The sequence below is a fragment of the Vanrija albida genome (assembly GCF_041260175.1).
Source record: "Vanrija albida strain AlHP1 chromosome Unknown contig_1, whole genome shotgun sequence".
NCBI lineage: Eukaryota > Fungi > Basidiomycota > Tremellomycetes > Trichosporonales > Trichosporonaceae > Vanrija > Vanrija albida.
Window position 1 is genome coordinate 68,331 of NW_027191420.1, and position 16,673 is coordinate 85,003.

The window sequence follows — 16,673 nt, forward strand, 5'->3', positions numbered from 1 at the left end:
GCAGGCGGCGAATTGGGTGATGTGGTGGTGGAATTGTGTACCTGTCCCAGCCATGCCCGTCGCGGCCCCTCGTGGCCGTTGCCTTTCCACGCCAACGCCATCAGTGATGCCGCACCTTCCACGAGGCAAGTGGCCGTCGCGACTGGGTTGAGTGATGCCCCTCTCCTCACTATAAAACCGCAACCCCCTATCCATTCGCCTCCTTCTCCCCATCCATCCTCTCCTCATTCCAACCTCTTCTCATTCCAACCTCTCCTCATTCCAACCTCTCTCCATTCAACCCTTTCACCACTTCAGGCTTCAAAATCCAAGCAACTCCCCTCACAATGGGCAACTTCCTCTCCTCGCTCCGCGCGCGCACCCCTCTTGCCTTCGACCACACCGTCTACCCTCATATCATCGACCGCATCCTGCGCTTCACCGACGACGCTGCGTTCGTCGCGTTCGCCTCGACGTCGCGGAAGCAGCACCAGCGGCTAAGTCCCCAGTTCCAGTGGCGTGCCGTTCGCCGCCGCGGTCGACACGCCGCACTTCACGCCACCGCTGATGGCCTGGCGCTCACGACTCCCGACTGCGTGGCTGACCTGCCGTGGCTTCCCGGAGTCGTGGAGGTCCTCGACTTGCACGGAGAGTGCATCCGGTACGCAACCCACAAGGCCCTCACCAGGGGTCAGCGGTCGGCCTTCTCGCAACTCGAAACAATCCGCCGGCTCCCCCTTGACCACGTTCCCTTCGTGGCAAGGGTGAAGGCCCGTCGCCGCCTCCCGGACGTGCTAACCGTCGTTGACTACATCGACTTCGACAAATCCTCGTCGCAGTCAAGTACACTGATCGACATCACCTCCTGCAGCAAAAAGCACGTCCTCCACATGCGCTGGAGTGCCGATGTGATAGGCTCGATGGGCTCGATGGACATGGGCCTTCGTTCGTTCGAGCTGAGCCGAAACCCACTGGGAGCCGAGTACACGGTCATTTTATGGCCCTCCGCGGACGACAACTTCTGGGAGGCGGGTGCTGCCAAGCGCCGTGTTGTTGATTACATCGAAAACCTCTACCGCTTCGCGAGCGGGCCGAACCTCACTATCGTTGCCCCATCCAGGTCGTATGCCTGGATCCATTTGCCCGACCTCCAGGCCCCCATCGTTTACATGTCGCACGAGGAATGGCGGGCCAAGCTCGGCGACCAGAAGGGTGTTATCGGCAACTGCATTTGGTAGTCGACATACGGGGAGGTGAGCCTTGGGGAGTCTTGTATGTAGGTACATTGTAGATTTGGGTAGGCGTCTCTGCACAGCAAGAAGAAGGTTAGCTAGCGAGAGTGGCATCGAGGCGGGAAAGCAGGACATGTATCTATGTATTTACTCAGACCCCAGTAGATTTTGTGAATGAACCATTAGCATCAGCGCAGCAATTGTTTGGGTCGGTGTCCACTCGCATTTTTACTTACATGCACGAATGTTCGGTGGCCGCCGTCGACGAGGGCTGGATCAGCCACGACAAAGAACCACATCTGAGGAAGCATGCGGCGCCTCTGCAACCTCGTCGACACGCGACAAATCCCCGCTGTGCCTCCAGACGATTACTGGGGCCATACCTCTTCTGGTGATGTCTGCATCTTCTACAGGACACGCCGGGAGTCAGTGGTTGGCTTGGCAAGGACAAGGGCATCGAGGAGCGCTGGATCCGGTGGAAGTCGAGCTGGATGCGAGGGAAGGGTGTGGCGCTGCTGATGACTCCAGAAAACTCCCAAGTTCGATCGGCTATTGGAATGTTGCAGCACAATGCAGCTGGGTAGATTTGATGGGGTCGGGGACAGCACGGCATTGTGTGAAAGATGATACGCGTCGCGAATCCCTCAAACGGATGGAATGCACACGCGCGGTCCATGCACCTGGCGTCGTCAAACACTCGCCCACGGCGATGAGGATGTGCTGCGCCCCCCGACCACTCCTGCCCTGCAGAGGACGAGGGGCGAGGAGTTGGCCAGCACTACATAAACCCTTCGAGTCGTCGCCTCTCCCCCACTCCCAACTCATCCAACACATTACTCCCTCGTCGAACCCATTCCCATCCCTCAAAATGCCCGTCACCATCGACCACTCGGCCTATCCGGACATCGTCGACAGGATTTTACACCACGCCGACACCAGGACGCAACTCGCCTTCAGCGCGACATGCAGGGCCCAGCGCAAGCGAGTCCAGCACGCCGCGGTGCAGCTCCAGCACCGCAGGCTGCTCCTCACCTCCCCTCACCTGTCCCAGTCCGATCCCCCCTTGGACCCTCGGCTCGTCACGGTCGCCGACCTCGGCGAGAAGGTGCTCACGATTGCGTCCCGGGAAGGCGTGACTCCGGCCCAGCGCCTCCGACTCTGGCGTTTCCAACAACTCCACACGGTTCGCCGCGCACCCCTCAGCACTCCCCCGGCCTTCGACGCCATCGAGAAGCTTCTGCTCTCCGACGCCCATACTGTGGTCGATTACATCAACATCGACTCCCTTCCACCTTGGCACTACCGTGGCTTCAACCTCGAGTCCTGCACCGGCCGGCACATCCTCCACATTCGTTGGAGGGACGATAAACCCACTCCCGCTCGCCGCCTCGACTACCACTTTGTGGGACAGACCGTCGCGACCGAGTACGTCGTGGTGCTTTGGTCCCAGTGCTCAAGTTCGGGTGCATCGTCCGGGGAAGTCAGGGGCGGCATTTCCCGCCTCCTCGAGATGATCTACGACCCCATCAAAGCCGACAGCCTCATCGTCGTGACCCCGACCAAGGATTTTCTCGGCAGCGGCCTGGTGATCAGTCACACACCGATCATCTACAAGACGCACCAGGAGTGGGTTCTCGAGCTCGGAGAGGACGAGGGCATCGTGGGCCAGTGGAAGGAGTGGCGCACCGAGCTTCCATAGCTGATACCTGGGGTGAGTCGGGCGACTGGTGAACTCAGATGGCTGATGCTAGCCCGGGACGCGGCTCCGGTGCAACGTGCACAAAATGGGCGGCAGGCAGACTGTATTGGTAGGGGGAGAACGTGGAAAGGACAACGGGCAGCGTATGCATTTGTGAGCAAGAGTGCATCGGTAGTGGGGACGGTGGCGGCAACTTGCTGATCTCAGGCGGGCTGGGTGCCACGGGAGCCATGGGTCTCCTCATCCACTCGTCCGGTCAGTGCTGACGAGACGAGCGCAGTGACTCACCACCAACAAGCCGACATCTCTCTTGCATCACCTCACTCTTCCTCATCCCCCACAATGCCCGTCACAATCGATCACACCGCCTACCCGCACCTCATCGAGCTCATCCTGCACTACGCCGACAGGAAGACCCAGGTCTCCTTCAGCTCGACCTGCAAGCTCCAGCGCAAGCGTGTTCAACGCGTTGCGCTACACCACCCGCAGGGCAAGGGACTGTCCGTCACCACACCCGACTGCAAGACGGACCTGCCCTGGTTTCCACAAGTCGCCAGGGTTCTTGACCTCGGTGGCAGATGCGACACGTACGCGACACGACGCTGTCTTACGCAGTTCCGGCGCGACCAGTTCTTCCAACTGGACACTGTTCGACGTGCACCACTGGGTGCAAGTCCCTACTTGCCACCCACGAAGAGCCACTACCGGCGTCTGGGCGATGTGCTCACTCTGGTCGACTACATCGATCTCGATCGCGTCCTCCCCTGTCACTGGAAGGGAATCAACCTCGTGTCTTGTCGCAAGCATCACGTCCTCCACTTGCGCTGGCATGATGGAAGCCCGGCATCTACACGTGTCCCAGACTACCACTTATGTCATTACGGCGCCGCTACGAGGCTCGCGTTTACTGTCGTCCTGTGGCCCCACTCTACCAGCATCGTCTCAGCCCCCAAGATCACAGAGGGTCACATCATCAGGTTCATCGAGGGCCTCTACCACCGGGTCAGCGGACAGAGCCTCACTGTGGTGGCGCCAGCAGAAGACTACGTCACTATCCAGCTGGCGTGCAGCAACATACCAATCATCTCCAAGTCGCACGACGAGTGGCTCGGCGAGCTCGGCGAGGAGAAGGAAGTTGTGGGCCAGTGGATCCCCTGGCCAACGGAGGCAGAGGTAAGTCGCACAGGGTTTCGGCTGCTGATGCCACTCAGGGCGGGCCGGCATGATGAACGCTGGCCCATGGTGGCTGGCAAGACAAGGAGGACCGCGAGAGTGATATCATGGAGACGTGGAGTTGGGGCCGTGGTGCAGAGGAGAGGGGGTGGATGCATGAGCACGCACACGTACATCTACAACTCCCTCAGCTGCTCGCCTCAGCCTACGCGCAAGAGAGAGAAACGCTGCCCTTCTCGGCAAAATGTTGACCACTGATCCTTGGTGGAGCCCCTACATGGGGTCGGTGGAGGTGGCCCAGTTGAGTGGAGGCCGTGGGAGGAGTGCCGGCCGCGCCTGCTTTACTGTCTACCTGTCTGTGCATGCTCACCTCCAAGTTGGGTGCCACGCTTGGGAGAAACAGACGGAGAGCGGGCATCTGATGACGGCATCGAGTCGATGCCACACAGAGCGGTGTTGCACTGCTCCCGCTCGACGCGACTAGCCGCCAGACGGAGTGTGTAAATGCCGGGTCGGCTGACGTCCTTGTTTTGGCACGCCCCCAATGCCCCTCACTACCGACGATCCGAGCTCCCCGCGCATCGAGCTCACCTTCGAGCATGCAGGCAGGCCTATGACGCTCATGCTCAGCGCGACCTACAAGCCCCAGCGACGGCCTTGTCCTCACACTCCCCCACTCCCCCAGGGCCCGTCACTATCGACTACGCGGGCTACCCTCACATCATCGATCTCATCCTCGAGCACGCAGACAGGAAGACGAAGCTCGCGTTCAGCGCGACCTGCAAGTTCCACCGACTCCGGCTGGTCGAGCACGGCGCGCTCAACCTCAACCCAAACGGACCCCGCATCCCATGGATCCCGCGGCTCGTCAAGGTCCTCGACTTGGAGGACTGGAGCGCAGACGTCGAGGACTTCGACACGGCACTAGTCCGCCGAGGCGCGTTCTGGATGGTGCAAACGATTCGCCGCGCGTTTACTACCACGCCGTTCGGGCAGCAACTCATGAAGAGACACTTCAGCCTTGCGACTGTGGCGACGGTCGTCGACTATATCGACCTTGATCGCGCCCCGGGCGGGTCGATCAACCTCGGCTCGTGTGGCAAGCACCACGTCCTCCATCTGCGCTGGGATGAGGAGAGCGAGCGGTCTGCTGCCTTCCCCGCATACCGCTTCGGCGAGCAACACGCTCTCCACGAGCGTAGGTTCCCGTGTGAGCCGTATTTGGGGTACGCGTTCACGGTCATCCTGTGGCCCCGATCGACTGGAGACGTCCCCGCGGCCGATGGAACCAAGCGAGAAGTTTGCAACTTTGTCGAGGGGATGTACACCCGCCATCTTGCGGACAGCATTACCGTCGTGGCCCCGACTAAAGACTACCTTGATATCCGGTTGGAAAATACCCCAGCGACTTTCGTCACTCACGACGAGTGGTACGAGAAGCTCGGTGATCAGAGGCACACTGTGGGACAATGGATGGGAAGCGATTAAAGGCGAAGCGATCATGACGGGTAGGTCAGAGCGTGTTTGTGCTGGGCTGACGGATGCAGGAGCCTTCACACCCGCAAGTACCCAGCACTGGCGACGAGGGGAGGCCGCCACACGCTTGCGATGGGGATGATCCTCGTGTGAGCTTCCCCTCGCCTCCCCCCCCCTTGCCCCGACACGCACCCATGGACGGCGGGGTTCCATCTCTGGAACTGTTGCGACCAAAATCGAGTCATTGGTCCTCCCAGCGCTGAAGTGGGCAGCTGCAGGACGGTGCACGTGTGTCAAAGACGGCAAACGCTGGCGGCTGTGCGGCATTGCAAGGCGAGGAGGCTGCCGGGGACGTTGAATGCCCGACGAAGCTGTCGTGCCGCAAGACTGGCACGTGGGCGGTGTATACTGTCCAGCTGGTGATGGGTGCGCGGTATGTTCATATCTCGGCATGAGCATCAGTGACCCAGTTTCCCCTTCACGGCTGACGAACATGGATGGTGAACGGCGCACTGGTGCCCTCTGTATCTCGTGGGAAGCCGCTGGTCAATCGACCTGCGATGGGGATGCCAGGTCAGGGCAGGGGGCCATTGGGACGGGGGTGTTGAAATGAGACGGGGGATGAGCTTGGAGGAGGCTTGTCGTTTGGGGTGGGCAGCAGCACCTGGCTGCCTCGAAGTCGCCGGCTCACCTTGTAGTCATTCCTTGCGCTGTCGTCGTTGCCAAGGTGAGGTGAACCCATGGTGGTGATGTTGCAGATGTCAAATGCCAATGGAGTGCGAGGAGGAAGACTGTGACCGAGTCTGTTCGTCTTCTCGATCCATGTTGAATGATCGCCGTCGCCGTCACCGTGGTCACCACTATAAACGTCGTGCCCGTCTTCCTTTCTCTTTTGACATTGTCCATTCCATCATCCACATCAACACGCTCCAACCATGCCTGTCACACTCGACTACATGAACAACCCCGTCATATTCGACCTCATCTTCGCCTACGCCCCGATCGCCAGTCTCGCCGTGCTCCGCCGCACATCGGCCACCCTGCGAGCTCGTGTCCGGCGCCTTCTGTTCTATCATGTCGTCCTCGTTAGCGACCAAGACGAGGCCTCCTTTGTGGCCCCAGCCCAAACGCCGTCATATTCACTCGTCCCCGGGCAGCCGATCCCCTTCCGTCCGCGGCATGTTCGGGTCCTCGACCTCGGTGCCGAAGCCCCTCTTCTACGCCTCGACACGATCAAAGAGCTCCGCTCTCTCCGTATCATCCGCCGCTGGGGGAAGGCAATCAAGTGTGAACCTGATATGATTAGGGCTACACAGGACGGGACTTTGGTCGACTTCATCGATCTTGACAAGCCATTCGACATCATGGTCGAGCATACGACCCCTACCGTCCGCCCATGCCCCAACTTCCCCCGGCACGTCCTCCACATTCGTTGGTGCGACGACTGGCGTCTTCAGACGGACGATTATCGAGCGCTCCGTAATCTCAACTTCAAGACTCGTCAGTGCGGTAAGACATCCAAGATAGTCGTCGTTCTCTGGCCGTATCGGAAGGACCGCACTCGACCCAGCGCTAGTAGCGCTCTTGAGGTCGTATTCAATATTGTCAAGGAACTTCAACGTCGCTTCCTCAACGGCAACGATAACAATGTCCTCAAGGTTGTCGGCATCGAACAGACTAGTGTTCGGGCCTGGGTGCCATACGACGGAGCACCGGACTTCAACTTCGCTTCCTCGGCCATTGCCTTCCGATCGAAGCTTGAAGGTCGCCTGTCGGAAGCCCGGGGCAAAGACAGGTATGGCAGTCTCCCACTCGACAATGTCAAGTTTCGTACCATTGCAGACTGGCATGCGGAGCTGGGCCAGACGGGCCAGGAGGACAAGGAGTTTATTGGAGAGTGGGTGGATGTGAGGGCGCGGCGTAGGCGACATTGTGAGTCATCATGAGCGCTGATCACTACTCTGACTGACCCTCAAGAGTGCGGCCTCAGCCCCATCACGGCCTCGAACCCAACATCAAGCCACCACTTGTGCACAACAGCACGTACAGCACCACACATGGATTCAACACAAATTGTGCATAGGCATCATTTCGGAGGGTCAAGCACCCAGAACACAGTCATCACCACCATGCATGTATATCACGACTACTAGTCCATCGTCTACCCCATACCATACAATGTTGACGAAGAGAGGCGAGGCGACCATCAACATGACACCCACGCACTTGCCGCGGGGCCCCTCCCGCATTATCGCCACCCATCCCGGCCCGCCTGCTCACCTTGCATTCTCATCTTCTCTTGTCTCTCTGCTCCTTCTCCTTGTCATCACACAATCCATTGGCATCGGCTTAGTAGCCTGTACTCGGACGAGTACCCCAGCCTACGCCATGCCGACGACCATCAACCACACGTCGTACCCGTACATCCTCGATCATATCATCGAATATGCCCCGCTCGGCTCCCTCCTTAAGCTGCAATCCACCTCGAAGGCCTTCCGGGAGCGCGTTCAGGCCCGAGTCGACGGCATACTGTCTCGGCACGTTATCTTCCTGCGCACCGATGGCGGGTTTGCACTGCGAAGCTTCATCCCAGGGGCCGACGACACCACTGCGCACTCCTGGTCCATCCGCCCCTCAGCCGTCAAGATTCTCGATGTCGACGTGCGGAACACGACACCGCAGGAGCTCGCTCAAGTTGAGGGTGACGCGTTTAGATCCCTACACACGCTCAGGCGCTTCAACTGGCCCCCGAGCTCCATGTTCAACCCATTCACGATCCCTTCAGTTCCGCTGCACACTGTTGTCGACTTTGTCGACCTCTCGGCGCACCCCGTGCTCGCGAATAGCAAGCCCCTTGTGGACAGCAGGGTAGACCGACACATTGTCCACCTGCGGTGGAACGACAAGGAACTCAACCGAGGCCGACTGGGCGTGCTAGGCGCCCTCCCGAGCGTGCGCGAGTTCGCGCTCGTCCTCTGGCCGTTCTCGACCCCCGATGCCCCCCATCAACAAGAGCCCCGCCCCCGAGTCGAGATTGACATCTGCACGTTGTTCGGCAAGCTCAAATTGTCTCCCGAACGCCCACACATCACCATCGTAGGCCTCGAGCATGTCGATCCCAACCAGATCGGCGACGAGCGCCAGGAGATCCTGGAGAAGGGCAACCGCGACACGACGATCGCGGCCTTCCGAGAGGCGCTGTACGACGGCTGGGCCGAGAGACTGGATGAGCATGCTGGAGAGCTTGAGGTTGAGTACCTCACATTCGAGGACTGGTGGGGCCGCCTGGGCAAGGAGAAGGCCGATGTCGGGCTGTGGCCCGACGAGTGGAAGTTGAGGTGAGTGAGGGAGGCGCCGGACAGCACTGACGGTAGTGGGTCGGCACTGAAGCGGGCTCAGAGGGGGATCGGGCCTCTCTAGCCGACAACCGTGTGTTGCCATCACCATCCTAGGGCCGTGCATAGACGCCTATGCATCAACGACCCCGCGTCACCGAGACACAGTGGCCTTGCAGCGAGTCACGTGAAGCGCTGCATTCGGGGTGACGACAAGGTGTTTCATCCTGACCGCTTCTCGACCCCATTTATCAACACGACGCACCTCGACGTCCTCTATCATCTCTCGTCACCACCATGACTCCGACAATGGACCACACAGCGTTCCCCTTCGTCATTAACCGGATTGTCGTCTTCGCTCCTCTTGCATCGCTTCTGCAGCTCCGTCGCACGTCCAAGGCCTTCCGCACCCGCGTCGACAACCTCATCCTGTCTCATGTAGTCCTCCGCAACTCGGTGCAGGATGGCCTCCTGGCGCTGCACGTGCCGCACGGCCTACCGGACGCGGGTCAGCCTCTGCCGTACCTCCCCAATCTGGTCCACACGCTTGACGTCGACTTCGGGGTGCGTCCCATCCGCGGCGCCGATAGGGGCCCGCACGGCCCGTTCCCCGCGCTGCGCACGATGCGCCGCTTCGGCCCGGGCATCACAGACGGCCGCATACCCAGTGTCAACGTCCCCGCACTGCCGCCCACCGTGATTGACTATATTGACATCTCGGCGCCCGACGGCTACCAGTGCGAGCAATCCAACGCCGTCGGCGCGCGGCAACGCATCACCAGGTACGAGCACTTCAATGCCTTAGGCGCGCGGCGACATATCATCCACGTGCGCTGGAACGAGCTCGCCATGACACCCAAGAGATACTTGGCCACTACCCCTGGGATCGAGGAGCTTGTATTCGTCCTGTGGCCAGAAGCGGCAGGCGGCGGCGATGTGGCCCCCGACGAACGCTTATTCCTGTCTTTGTGGGCGTCGTTGATCAAGCAAGCCATAAGTGCAGCGTCTGTGCAGTTGACAATTGTCGGGCTCGAGCATGTCAACCCGAACAATGTCACCCTCGGTAACTTCGAAGGGCCGTTATCACGCCCCGACCTGTCCGCTGGTCAGGCAGCTTTCCAAAACGGCTTTGTGCACGAATTGAGTCGCTTCGACACCGTTGTTCCGAAGGCCGACAGCGTTCGGTTTTTGACGCGCGAGGAGTGGTGGGCCAGGCTGGGCGAGGACAAAGATGTCGTCGGGGTGTGGCCGGCGTACTCTGGGTGTGCAGGCTAGGTATCTAGGCCTCTCGCATACCTAGGCCGCTGAGTGTCGACCGTCGAGCTCAGGCGACGAGGATGCACAAGGCAAGGCGGCATGTATGAATGTATCGTCGGGTTGCCGTCCACGCGACATTGCGTCATCCCAGTTGCGAGGTACCCGAACACGCTCCCCGTTGTTTGTGACTATCTCGACGCTGCATCTCTCCTTCACTTCACTCTCATCCCCATCGCCGCATTCATGGCCCCAACGCTAGACCACACAGCCTACCCGTACATCATCGACGAGATCATCGCGTTCGCCCCACTCGCATCCCTCCTGCAGCTCCGGGGCACGTCCCAGTCCTTCCGCGCGCGCATCAATGCCCTCCTCTTCGACCATGCCGAGCTGAGGATCTCGAACCGCCATCCCAGGGTTCGCGCCCTCCACGTCCCCAAGGGCCGCAAGTTTGCCGGAGCGTGCATCCCATGGATCCCCTCACTCGTGCACACGCTCGATGTCGACGTCCGCACGACGCGGGATAGAGGTGCGAAGAACGGCCCGCTCCCCTTCACTGCGCTCCGCAGCATCCGCCGGTTCGGCCTCCCAAAAGGCAACGGAACGCCGCGGCTCACCCTCCCCGACATGCCGGGGACGGTGGTGGACTACATCGATCTCTCAGAGCAAGGCCCGTACCAGTCCGTGCGTTTCGAGGGCGCGGGCGAGCGCCAGATCGTCCACTTGTGCTGGAATGAGCTCGTGCGGACGTCCAAGCACTATGCCGTCCTGCCGGGCAAGGCTTGGCCTGCGGAGCTCGTGTTCGTCCTCTGGCCGGTCGCACGCCCGGCTGACGACGTGCCCGGCGGGTCAAGTGTAGTGCCCGACCAGCCGCTGTTCATGGGCATTTTCCAGTCGGTGGCAGGCATCTTCTTCAGAGGAGCGTGGGGAACCGTGCAATGCACTGTTGTGGGGCTGGAGCACATCCACCCGCACAACGTCCCTCTCCTTGGCGACCCCGCACCTGCACCCCCCCGCCCCGACCTCGCCGCCGGCGTGGCGGCCTTCCGGGCCGGCTTTACGCGCACCGTTGGCGTCTTCCCGGGGCACGCGGAGAGTGCGCGGGAGGTCGCCGCCGACGTCCGCTGTGTGACGCGCGAGGAGTGGTGGGCTGAGCTTGGCGAGGAGAAGGAGCTCGTCGGGAAGTGGCCGGCAGACTCATGACACGGGGGTACGTGGATGAGGGTGGACGCAGCGCCACGGGCGGGGAACGAGGTCGCCATGTGCTACCTCCGCATCGCGCAATGTCCATCTGCAGTGATGTATGCATACTTGAGGACGAGGAGGCGACGTTGCGGATGCCGTTTGCCGACGGACGGTGCGACGCGCTTTCTCCCCGCGCATAGTTCTTGGCCAGGGGCCCCTCCCGCGACCAAAGTACAGTCACCTGTGGTCCCCGCCTCCCTCGCAACCATTCTCGTAACCATTCTTCGTTCTCTTCCTCTCTCTGACCACATCCACAATGCCAACAACAATAGACCACACGGCATACCCCTACCTCATCGACATCATTATCGAGTTCGCCTCGGTCCCGGCGCAGCTGAAACTCCGCCAGACGTCCCGCTCGTTCCGAGAACGCATCGACGCCCGGCGGTGCAAGCACGTCGTCCTCCTCTCGATCAAGGGGACGGCCGACGGCTGGCTGCACGCCCCGAGCGCCTCCAACCCCTTCGAGGCGGACGGCGAACGCCTCCTCCGCGTTCACGGGTTCCCTCTCGGCCTGTCGGCCCCTGCGGCGCGCACCCTCGACCTTGTGGGCCGCCCGCAACACGCCCACGAACCCCCCTACGTCCTCTTGAGCCAGTTTTCCACCATCACCACGTTTCGCCGTTTCGGGGAGGCTGTGAGACGGCCTTACCCCGAGCTCAGTGGGCATGTTCACACCCTCGTGGATTGCACCCAGGGGGGCGAGATTGCCTTGGTGCGCGGCGTCAGGCGGTACATCCTCCATTCACTGTGGGACGAGGCGGCTCCCTACGCTCAGATTTGGTTCCCACCTCCGGGCCGCGACAAAGTTTCGCTGGGTGGAGTCGAGGAGATCACACTCGTGCTCTGGCCGTTCAAATCCACCAGCGTAGAGAGGCGCCGGCTTATCGACGACTTGCTTTGGATGTTACGGGAGCGGGCCGGCTGTCCGAGTCGCTTTACGGTCGTCGGGCTCGAGAAGGTCCACCCATCGCAAGTCAAGTATGGCAGCCAACTGGAGACGGCCCAGCGTGGAGATGTACGCGCCCTCGCCGACGCGCTGGACGGATATGACAGCCGTCCGTATCTCACCTTGGAGCAGTGGCAGGAATCGCTCAGCGACGAGGAGAGGGATATATTGTGCCCTCCCGGGCTCGGCAACTGCCGGCCCCCGGCGAGTGAGTGGTGGGCTGTGGACATCGCTAACGTTGTGAAGAGGTCTAGGTGTGGGTCAGGCTGAGCCCCGTCCTTCACTGAGTATATGCATACTGGGGTTGTCCACATGTGCGACGTTATATAGCCGACTCCCTCGGGGCAGGTGTCGGGGCGGGGCTCAGGTCTTGAACCCCAGCCAAACCACGCCATATGTATTCTCCCGCACTACCTTCACATGCATTCACCCAGGCTGCAATAGGCTGCATGCTTGTATGCTATGCGAGGAGCAGAAGGCGAGGAGGACGCTGGTTGCCTCCCGACTCGGGGCCCCGCCGAGCCGCCATGATGTCCAAACAAGCCACCGCTGTCTCATCGTGCATACCTCGCTCCCTCCCCCTCTCTTTCTCTCTCTCTCTCGCCGCACTCAGAATGACGGCGATAGACCACACGGCGTATCCCTACCTGATCGACCTCATCCTCGAATCCTGCTCCCTCCGGACGCTGATCACACTGCGCGCGACGTGCCGGTCGTTCCGGGACCGCATCAACGCCGGCCTCGTCGACCATGCCGTCCTCCTGGCCCCTGCAACGCCGGCCAACGACGCCTCGCTCCACATCCCGAGCACCGTGAACCCCTTCAAGGCGGGCGCTCCCTGTATCTTCAGTCTGCCGGAGCATTCGCCGCGCCAGCTGGCGACGCGCACCCTCGACATCCTGAGCGACCCTCCCGGCGCCGACCGCGTCCCCGAAGCCCTCCAGAGCCAGTTCACCGCCATCACCACACTGCGCCGCTTCGGTCCCAAGGCCATGACGCGGCCCTACTCGGCCCTCCCCGGGCCAGTGGACACGGTCGTCGACTGTGTCCAGTGCGGGCCGAAGCGCGCCGGCGCCCACATCCACCTGGTGCCCGGCGTGCGTCGGCACATCATCCACGTGCTGTGGGACGAGGCGAATCTCGTCGGCATCACGCCACCAAGCGACACTCATACTCCGCCCGCGGGGCTCGAGCAGCTCACGCTCGTGCTCTGGCCGTTTGAGACGACGCGCCGCATCCGCCCGTGCAACATTACGTGGCTGGTGACTGCGCTCAACTCGTTCACCCGCTTCGGAGCGCAGTTCACCATTGTCGGCCTCGAGAAGGTGCACCCGTCGCAGGTGCTCGAGCGGAACGTCGGGCTTCTGAATGAGCGCGGGGATGTAGCCACTCTCGCCGAGTGGTTGGATGCCCATCACCAAGACGCTTATGCCGGAACTGCCCTGCAGATCCCTCATCTCACGTTGGACGAGTGGCGGGACTCGCTCAGCGACGAGGAGAGAGACGTGCTGTGTCCTCCGGGGCTGGGCAACTGCCGCCCTGCTACGGGTGTCGGACGCCGTTGACAGCGTGTGCATGTCGCGCATGGCCTGGTAGTGATGTCCGGCCTCGCCACCCAAAACCTCGAAATGCAGCCGTTGGCTGACGTACTTATGTGGTGTTGGCCACGGAGGGCCGCCAGAGTCCATCGCTTATCGCAAAGACATCTGCCTCGACTTGGGCATGCACTCGCTGCCAGAGCGACGGATACAATGGCGCATGCTTCCCAGAGCACCAGAGCGGCCCCAGACACGTCATAGTATGACACGCCAAGAGTCCAAGAGTTGCACAGGCCAAGACGGCCACGGGCGTCCATGCCCGCAGGATCGTTTCAGAATGGCAACAAGACGACACTCACATCCCATCCATCCCATTACCTCTCTCTCTCTCTTCGCCTCCCCATCAAACGCTATCGCAACAGCAAGAACAAACATGGCGACGATCGCACTAGACTACGACTTGTACCCGCACATCATCGAGGCCATCGTCTCGCACGCCCCGTTCGGCGCGCTGCTCCCCCTCCGCGCAACGTGCAACGCGATCAATCTGCAGGTGGACGCCCTGCTCTTCACCCATCAGCGGCTCTACGAGATCCCAGGTCCAGAGTACAACCACTCAGGTCACAGGGCGACACCGAGCTACATTCTAACCCTCCCCAAGAACAGCAGCGTGCGCAGCGACACAGCCACGCCCCGGCTCCCGGACTTTGGCGCGCCGCAGCGGGCAATCACCCTCGACGCGGATTGCAGGCGCGTCACACACGACCTGGCGGAGATGTTCACGAAACTGCACACCTTGCGCCGGACGCTCCCCTGCGTGCAGGAGTACCACGACTCGTTCTTCCCGCACGTCCACACGGCAGTGTATCTCCTCACCTTGCAGGAGGACCGAAGGGTCAATCTCGGGGTCGACCGACCGCTCATCCACATCCCTCGCTCGGTTGAACGGCTGGTCCTGCACATCCGGCACGAGAAAACCAAGATGAGTGGTACGCTGGACAACGATCTCCGCCTCACCACGGGCAATACTATCCGCGAGTTTGTGTTCGCGCCCTGGCCGCCGTACGGGCATCTCTACGAGTTTATGACCATGGTCTTCCGCTTCGCAGCCCGTGGGTCGCGGGATGGCTTTGACATCACTGTCGTCGGGCTGGAGAGGGCCTACCCCGAGCTATTGCCCGATCCGAACAATCCCGCCAAGTTTGACGCCGACCATGTCAAGCGCGCGATGAGGGACACGTACCAGGAGTTTAAGATCATGGCGGTCGGCCCCGAGTACGCCCCAGTCGTCGAGCTGCCGCCCAACCTCCGTGTCCTGACGCTGGAAGAGTGGTACGCCGAGCTCGGCAACCGCAGGGAGATGGAGAGGGGGTTCGAGGTGGTCGTTGGCGCGTGAGGCGTGCTGAACGCGGACAGCGACGCGGTGGTGACAACAGGCAGGCCTGCGGGGGCGGCCGATAACAGGGCATGAAATGCGGGGTTTGGATGCCGGCAGGGTTGCTGGGCGACGTGATACCGTCTCATCATTGAGCATGCACTCGCTTCTTGAGCCAGAGTTGTACAGCTTGTGCATGCGGCCCATCCCCTTCGCAATGCTCGCCGTCGACGTCGCCGGCGCGATGAGCCGCCGGTGAGAAGGTGAGAATGGCGAGTCGATGACGTCGACCGCGCGTGCCAAACAAATAGCTACCCGAACTTTTCGACCCATCGCATCCATCCATCTCTTCCCATCTCTGCACCTCATCACCCGGCACTCTCCAGCAATCCAAGCCATGGCGACAGTGATCGACTACGGCGCATACCCGCACCTCATCGAGGCCATCGTCGCGCTCGCGCCCCTCGGCGCGCTCGTCCCCCTGCGCGCGACGTGCCGCTCCATCAAGCGGCAGGTCGACGCCCGCCTCTTCACCCACGCGCAGCTGCACGAGTTCCCGACGGCCAGCGACGACTGGGACAGCGCCGTGACGCACGGGCTCACGCTCCCGGCCAACAGCGGCGTGCAGAGCGACCGCGCGCTCCCCTCCCTCCCCCGCGCTGCCTCTGCCGTGGCCGTGCTCGACGCCGACTTTGAGCTCGTGCCCCGCGCCGTCGCGGCCCAGTTCACGTCCCTGCGCACCCTGCGCCGCCGGCTCCACTGCGCGTCCCACTTCGACGACCCGTTCCCCGCCGTCAAGAGCGCAGTGTACTTCGTCACCGTGCCGGCGCGGTACATTGTCGTCGGGCGCCTCCCGCGCCAGCTGGACCGGCTCGTCCTCCACCTCCGGCACGAGGGGACCGGCGCGCCGGCCGACGACTTCCGCCTCGTCACGGGCGGGAGGATCAAGCAGTTCGAGTTCGTGCTCTGGCCGTCGTTGGGGCGCAGTCCCCTGCCGTTCTGGTTCATGAGCGCCATCTTCGAGACGGTGGCTGACGGGCGGAGGGACGCGCCCCCGCTCGAAGACTTTGACGTGACGATCGTCGGGCTCGAGAACGCGTACGGGGATGGGCACACCGACCCGGCGACGACTGGCAGCATCGGGTTCGACCATGAGGAGATCAAGCGCTCAATGAGGGACACGTTCCGCGAGCTGCTGCACACGCGCCGGCTTAACATGCCCCGCGGGGCGTCGGGCGTCATCCACACGCTGGGGAGGAAGCTGCGCATCGTTACATTGAAGGAGTGGCACGCCGAGATCGGCGACAGAATGGAGATGGAGGGGGCGTGGATGGAGACGAGGAGGGTGGGTCGGTGTGCTGCGCGACGCTGACAGATACAGTGAGGAGGTAATGGCAGGACGCGGTGTAGGGGCC

At 61.8% G+C, this 16,673-nt stretch overlaps 10 protein-coding genes across 10 annotated transcripts; all 10 read left to right on the plus strand.

Annotated features, from left to right (window-relative positions):
* Positions 1-326: 326 nt before the first annotated feature.
* Positions 327-1,217, plus strand: Q8F55_000039 (uncharacterized protein; the record flags this gene model as incomplete). Its single annotated transcript, XM_069348695.1, has 1 exon — positions 327-1,217. The coding sequence occupies one exon, from the start codon at positions 327-329 to the stop codon at positions 1,215-1,217; it is 891 nt and encodes a 296-aa protein (XP_069212239.1).
* An 862-nt stretch (positions 1,218-2,079) lies between these two features.
* Positions 2,080-2,910, plus strand: Q8F55_000040 (uncharacterized protein; the record flags this gene model as incomplete). The annotated part of the gene is made up of 1 exon (XM_069348696.1): positions 2,080-2,910. The coding sequence occupies one exon, from the start codon at positions 2,080-2,082 to the stop codon at positions 2,908-2,910; it is 831 nt and encodes a 276-aa protein (XP_069212240.1).
* Positions 2,911-3,252: 342 nt separating this feature from the next.
* On the plus strand, positions 3,253-5,571 carry Q8F55_000041 (uncharacterized protein; the record flags this gene model as incomplete). Its single annotated transcript, XM_069348697.1, has 2 exons — positions 3,253-4,083; positions 4,714-5,571. 2 exons carry the CDS (start codon positions 3,253-3,255, stop codon positions 5,569-5,571), a joined length of 1,689 nt encoding a protein of 562 aa, XP_069212241.1.
* Positions 5,572-6,494: 923 nt separating this feature from the next.
* Positions 6,495-8,901, plus strand: Q8F55_000042 (uncharacterized protein; the record flags this gene model as incomplete). Its single annotated transcript, XM_069348698.1, has 2 exons — positions 6,495-7,491; positions 7,940-8,901. 2 exons carry the CDS (start codon positions 6,495-6,497, stop codon positions 8,899-8,901), a joined length of 1,959 nt encoding a protein of 652 aa, XP_069212242.1.
* A 290-nt stretch (positions 8,902-9,191) lies between these two features.
* On the plus strand, positions 9,192-10,169 carry Q8F55_000043 (uncharacterized protein; the record flags this gene model as incomplete). Its single annotated transcript, XM_069348699.1, has 1 exon — positions 9,192-10,169. One exon carries the CDS (start codon positions 9,192-9,194, stop codon positions 10,167-10,169), a length of 978 nt encoding a protein of 325 aa, XP_069212243.1.
* A 225-nt stretch (positions 10,170-10,394) lies between these two features.
* On the plus strand, positions 10,395-11,354 carry Q8F55_000044 (uncharacterized protein; the record flags this gene model as incomplete). Its single annotated transcript, XM_069348700.1, has 1 exon — positions 10,395-11,354. One exon carries the CDS (start codon positions 10,395-10,397, stop codon positions 11,352-11,354), a length of 960 nt encoding a protein of 319 aa, XP_069212244.1.
* Positions 11,355-11,652: 298 nt separating this feature from the next.
* On the plus strand, positions 11,653-12,599 carry Q8F55_000045 (uncharacterized protein; the record flags this gene model as incomplete). The annotated part of the gene is made up of 2 exons (XM_069348701.1): positions 11,653-12,553; positions 12,592-12,599. 2 exons carry the CDS (start codon positions 11,653-11,655, stop codon positions 12,597-12,599), a joined length of 909 nt encoding a protein of 302 aa, XP_069212245.1.
* Positions 12,600-12,959: 360 nt separating this feature from the next.
* On the plus strand, positions 12,960-13,910 carry Q8F55_000046 (uncharacterized protein; the record flags this gene model as incomplete). The annotated part of the gene is made up of 1 exon (XM_069348702.1): positions 12,960-13,910. One exon carries the CDS (start codon positions 12,960-12,962, stop codon positions 13,908-13,910), a length of 951 nt encoding a protein of 316 aa, XP_069212246.1.
* Positions 13,911-14,316: 406 nt separating this feature from the next.
* Q8F55_000047 (uncharacterized protein) lies at positions 14,317-15,279 on the plus strand (the record flags this gene model as incomplete). The annotated part of the gene is made up of 1 exon (XM_069348703.1): positions 14,317-15,279. One exon carries the CDS (start codon positions 14,317-14,319, stop codon positions 15,277-15,279), a length of 963 nt encoding a protein of 320 aa, XP_069212247.1.
* Positions 15,280-15,655: 376 nt separating this feature from the next.
* Positions 15,656-16,642, plus strand: Q8F55_000048 (uncharacterized protein; the record flags this gene model as incomplete). Its single annotated transcript, XM_069348704.1, has 2 exons — positions 15,656-16,603; positions 16,640-16,642. The coding sequence occupies 2 exons, from the start codon at positions 15,656-15,658 to the stop codon at positions 16,640-16,642; spliced, it is 951 nt and encodes a 316-aa protein (XP_069212248.1).
* Between the last annotated feature and the right edge of the window lie 31 nt (positions 16,643-16,673).